The sequence below is a fragment of the Dromiciops gliroides genome, chromosome 1 (genome assembly GCF_019393635.1).
Source record: "Dromiciops gliroides isolate mDroGli1 chromosome 1, mDroGli1.pri, whole genome shotgun sequence".
NCBI lineage: Eukaryota > Metazoa > Chordata > Mammalia > Microbiotheria > Microbiotheriidae > Dromiciops > Dromiciops gliroides.
This window is the reverse complement of record NC_057861.1, coordinates 218,306,099-218,311,780: the sequence shown is the minus strand read 5'-3', so window position 1 is coordinate 218,311,780 and position 5,682 is coordinate 218,306,099. Positions and strand designations below refer to the sequence as shown.

Here is a 5,682-nt window from a genome sequence, read left to right as displayed (position 1 = left end):
TGAAGTAGACAGTCATAGATGAGAACTTCTGGGTTTTATTTCTCTCAGCCAAGCAGCCAATGGGGAATAAATATTGCTAGACTTCATGGAAGAAATTGTATTACAAAAGGGATTTGAGAGATGGAAGCTTTCTGAGAACCATTGAGGGCTGACTGAATTGTAATAAGTTTGAAGAATAATTGGAAAGGAACAAGAATAGGCTGACCAGCTAGTTTAGCAGAAAAAAAAGTTTTTGAGAAGAGTGATTTTTGGAAAGATTTACTCAAAGAAATTGAGAGAAGAAGAATTTTAATCTTTAGAGTATAATAAAGGATTAACCATTTTTCATTGAAAAGGTACTAAGTTTACTAATGCATCTGGGGAACTGCCCTACAACTGTGGGCCACTAGGTGGTAGCGGCAGCCCAAGGCTTCATTACACACAGAAGCTACTCTAAAAAGAGTAAATTGGTAGAAAGGAGGGAAGAACTGGAGAAGGAGGGAAGACAGGGAGAGGGGGAGGGAGGAGGAGTCTTCAGCTGAGCTCAGGAGAGTCAATAACTCTGTGAGTCTATATAAGGGCAGCTGGAGTGGAGGTAATTGATGCTTTTGCTTTACGGATTTGAGAATTCCTACCTTCCCCGGTGATGGCATCTTGTTCCAGGCAAACATCGAAGCTTATAGATTTGAGGTGTCCTGGGAGAGCTGCAACTTCCAACAGCTGGGGGAGAAAGAGTGCTGTCTGGGAATAGAAGTAAGCGCTGAAGGAACAAGCCTGGTAAATAGCTACAACAATCTACTGATTTGAAAGCCTGTCGGGAGTAATGTGAGCCCATTCTTAACTTGTAGGCATAGAAGGGTGTGATCAGCAGATAACTTGGCTAAGTGAATATGTCTTAAGCTATTCTATAAGATATTTTTCTAGGGAATGTGATTGATTGAACTCCCTTAGAAGAGGGCATGGCTAATTATTCTGTAGAGTATCTACCAAGTGATTGCAGCTCAATATATTTATTGTGATTATGAAAAATTATGAAAATCTGAACACCATTTAAAAAACAACAGGAAAACTGTGCTCTGGGTTTAGAGGGCAAAGGGACTGTTTGTATCACAATGGGCAGAAAACAGTTGTGTAACTGGGGGAATGAAGTTTCTTTTTCTAGGAGCTAGTATTTTTGGTGTACTTTCCTGCTCATGTATTTTATGGAATGAATAAAATGATTTCTCAAGAAATGTCAAAGTGAGAAAAGGTAGTATTCAGTGAAGGAAAACAATTCTCATCACCCCCCCCCATTTTCAAAAGGCAGATGCAAACCTGTATTTTTGCAGTGATAAAAGGGACCCCAAAGGTGAACATGATGAAGCTAATGAAATTATATTAATTAGTTATCAAAATTGGGACTTAATCTGATCTGTCAGGTTCAATACTGAGAGAGCAGGTGCACATCTATCATTCCAGATGGGATTTTTAGGAAGGGTACACATTCCTCAGACATCTATTTTTTTCTTTAAAATAATATCTACCAAGTGTGTGTGTGTGTGTGTGTGTGTGAGAGAGAGAGAGAGAGAGAGAGAGAGAGAGAGAGAGAGAGAGAGAGAGAGAGAGAGAGAGAGAGAGAGAGAGAGAGAGAGAACAGAAAGAAAGCAAATCTCTTTTGTTTATGATCTTAATTTTCTTATAAGAGGAGTGGAAATAGAAAAGAAAGGGGTACCAGGAAGTCCAATCAAAATCCAGAATGCATTATCAAGATTGTCAGGGATTTAATAAAGAAGGAGATATCCCTAGAGAGGAATTGTTAGGAATATTTCATTCTATTTGACTGTTACTGCTGGCTTGAGCTTGCTAGTATTATGTTTCTCTGTCTTTTTGATAAGGCTTGTTTCCCAGTTTTGGATCACATATTTGCTACCCTGTTTTCCAGCAAATTCACTGGAAAGAAGAGAGTCTCTTTCTCTCATGATGAACTCTTCTTTTTTTCTACACACTTTGGATCTCAACTTGAGCTCTTTGAGGGGCAACATGTCAGGACCCATCATCAAGAGCAAGTCATCACCATGTGAGCAAGTGGGCATAGCTGTCGAGGTGTTCCTGACTCTTGGTATCATCAGCCTCTTGGAGAACATTTTAGTCATCGGTGCCATAGTTAAGAACAAGAACTTGCACTCTCCCATGTATTTCTTTGTATGCAATCTAGCTGTTGCAGACATGCTAGTGAGTGTGTCCAATGCCTGGGAGACCATCACAATATACTTAATAAACAATAAGCATCTGGTGATGGAAGATGCTTTTGTGCGCCATATAGACAATGTATTTGATTCTATGATCTGCATCTCTGTGGTGGCCTCCATGTGCAGTTTGTTGGCCATTGCAGTGGACAGGTATGTCACCATCTTCTATGCCCTGCGCTACCACAACATCATGACAGTGAAGCGATCAGGGATCATCATTGCATGCATCTGGACTTTTTGCACTGGTTGTGGCATCATCTTCATCCTTTACTATGAGTCTACTTATGTCATCATTTGTCTCATTACCATGTTTTTCACCATGCTGTTCCTTATGGTATCTCTGTACATCCATATGTTTCTCCTGGCTCGGACTCATGTGAAACAGATTGCAGCCCTGTCTGGCTATAGTTCGGTTAGGCAGAGGATCAGCATGAAGGGAGCCATCACCCTGACAATGTTACTTGGGGTTTTCATTGTTTGCTGGGCTCCATTTTTCCTCCACCTCATCCTAATGATTTCTTGTCCCCAGAACCTTTATTGTGTTTGCTTCATGTCCCATTTCAACATGTACCTCATACTCATCATGTGTAATTCTGTGATCGACCCTCTGATCTATGCCTTCCGCAGCCAGGAGATGAGGAAGACCTTCAAAGAGATTATTTGTTGCTATGGACTAAGAATGACCTTTGGGTTCCCTATCAAGTATTAAAAACATATTATTTTTATTCTGTTTTTCTCTCTCATTTCCTTTTTGGACAAAAGACACATAGTTACTGCAGAGGGGTGGATAGTTTTGCAGTTAGACAAACTACAAATTGAGTCATGTATTAACGTTTCATATATGTTCTCTTCCCAAATCAGATGCATGTACAAGTTTTTTTTTCCCTCTGCTTGGCGTGGAATGCTAATCAACCCTCAATTATCCACCTGTGGCTAATCCATTTAAGATATTTTCCACTTCAAATATCCAATGTCTAAGCACACTTCTTTCTTCCCTTCTCCCCCTCCCCCAATCTATGCTATTCCCCCAGATTCCTATTGGTGTTGCTTGCTTGGAGAATGAAAACTAACTTTAGCATTAGCCTGAGCAAAACAGAATCACGGAACTAAATCAGCTTCCTCGAAAAATAAAGAAATAAATCATGCAATGCATTCTCAACCTAAATCCAAATGATTATAACAACATTGTCTATTTGTAAACCAATAGGCTGATGCTCCCCCCTCAATTAGTGTAGATAATTGAGAGCTAACTACTTTTTTTTTTTTGGTGGGGTAATGAGGGTTAAGTGATTTACCCAGGGTCACACAGCTAGTGTCAAGTGTCTGAGGCTGGATTTGAACTCAAGTCCTCCTGAATCCAGGGCCAGTGCTTTATCCACTGTGCCACCTAGTTGCCCCTGATGACTACATTTTTTAAGTGATGTGTGTATGTTGACATGTTATGTATCTTTTCTCCCCCAGACACAATTTCATGATGGACTGATGCTCACTAGAGTTAGATACACTTTCTAAGAGGGATAAGAGAGTACTCTTGGTCCAACTTTGCCTTATTGAGATTTATTGTCATCACTGAAATCTCTTATTTCTTTCCTCCCCACCCCCAGTTTTATGGTTTTGGATGTGTATTCATTAAGTGCCTGCCAGTGAAATTTTCTTATTTCTAACAAAAATATGCTGTAATACTTGTTACATCTTTCAGTGATTTCTCTGGAACTAATTTTTGTTGCCTGATCCCTATTGAATACAGGGTTTCCAGGGCCTGCACAATAGCCTTAACCATAAGAAGACAGTATCTGTAAGTCCCACAAATTGTACTGTGGCCCATATTTAAGGTCAAGATATGCCACTCACTGACCATGTCCAAGTTGGATTTGCCTTAAGGCTAAAAAAATACATTGGCATCAAAGAAGGTGGCAAGCCTAATCTGCATATGTTTTGAAACACTTTGGTCTGACAACACTGAAGTTAAGATGTACTGATCTTAAGAGCAGTGATTTGCTTCTTTTTTCTTCATCCAAGAGGCATATCTAAAGGGGTGAATGTGATTACTTTTGGTATTAAAATAATTTGCTTTAATTTTGCTCACTCTCACCTGGAATGCTCCCAAAGTGGGATATGATATAAAAAGAACAGTAGTGGATATGCAGCACCTAACAATTGGCCATTGGGGTTCAGGATCTAAAATATACGTTACCTTTCTTAATTGCTCCCATCTGGGTTCAATACTGTATTGGGTTTGGTATACAATAATTAACACAGATATAAGTACTCTTATAATTCAAGGTTAACAGTTCCTGAATCATGTGGGATTGAAGAACTCAAACTCACTGGATGTAATGTGGTACAAGGGGCAAAACATTGAATTTGAAGTGAGAGGACTTGGGTTTGAATCCTAGATCTGCTACTGTCTACTTGTGAGGTCTTCAGCAAGTCATTTAAGCTTTCTGAGCCTCAGTTTCCTCACCTGTAAAACTGGAGAGTTAGAATAGATGACTTCTGGGTTTCTTTCTAGCTGTGTCTGATTACTAGAATATCAATATTCTGAGGTTAAAGGTGGTCTCTAGAGCTTTACAATATCTCTATATCAAGAAAGTCATTCTGCCTGTTGGGGAATTGTCTTGTTAGGCCAAATAAGAGTTATCTATTTCTATGCTAACCACCTATTCACATTAATGAAAAGTAAATAACTTTTTATATTGCTCCAGAAAATCTCAATATGCTTATTTTATTTGTTACCCAAGAGTCACTCCAGACTTTTGTTATTGGTCTAGTAGAGTTGGATACTCTCAGGAGGTGGGAGACAGGGGGCTGTGGGGTGATAGTTTCACAGAATTTCCTTTGAGTGTCCAGCTACCATATGGTTAAAGCTTTTCTTCATGGTGCTTCCTGATTTGTCATAAGATCAGAACTTTTGATTTTCAGACCCTTATAGAAATGCTCAAAATATATATTTAGTCACTATGTAAATAAACCCACAGAAACTGCCCAAGACCTTAGACCTTCAGCTAGAAGGACTAGATGTATGCTGGGTAGCAATGTGAATAACTGTAAATGAGTATATAAGAAATCATAACAAAATACATCCATTTTATGTATTTTATGGCCTTGTGGATGAGAAATTTCTGTTTCCTTGGAACTCTATATGGTGTAAAAATAAGGTAATGGTTAATAAAATCAAAGAATTGGAAAAACCATTTGTAGTCATCAATTGAATATTTTTGATTTAGAGTTTATTTGGTTTTATTGAGAATTTTTCAGCAGTAATGACAACTGAGATGGCATATTAAATGTTAAGTTGTATCAGTACCTTTGTCAACATTTATTATTCTCAGGGACACCATTTCTCCATTCCAAATAATGTTAATTTATAGAAATAAAATTGCTCATTTGTTACAAATACAGGTCAAACTCACTCTTTCATTTGATCACTATTTGACATTCAACACCCTTCACACTCAGGCTCCTATCTACCTTT

General features: G+C 38.6%; 1 protein-coding gene across 2 annotated transcripts; it reads left to right on the top strand.

Moving 5' to 3' along the window:
- Positions 1-528: 528 nt before the first annotated feature.
- On the top strand, positions 529-5,467 carry MC5R (melanocortin 5 receptor). 2 transcript variants are annotated; one of them, XM_043997511.1, is made up of 2 exons: positions 529-756; positions 1,901-5,467. In XM_043997511.1, the coding sequence occupies exon 2, from the start codon at positions 1,936-1,938 to the stop codon at positions 2,914-2,916; it is 981 nt and encodes a 326-aa protein (XP_043853446.1). In that variant the 5' UTR covers positions 529-756; positions 1,901-1,935; the 3' UTR covers positions 2,917-5,467. The 2 variants fall into 2 exon arrangements, with proteins under 2 accessions (XP_043853446.1, XP_043853521.1); XM_043997586.1 differs by having other exon boundaries at positions 1,854-5,467.
- The last annotated feature ends 215 nt before the right edge of the window (positions 5,468-5,682 follow it).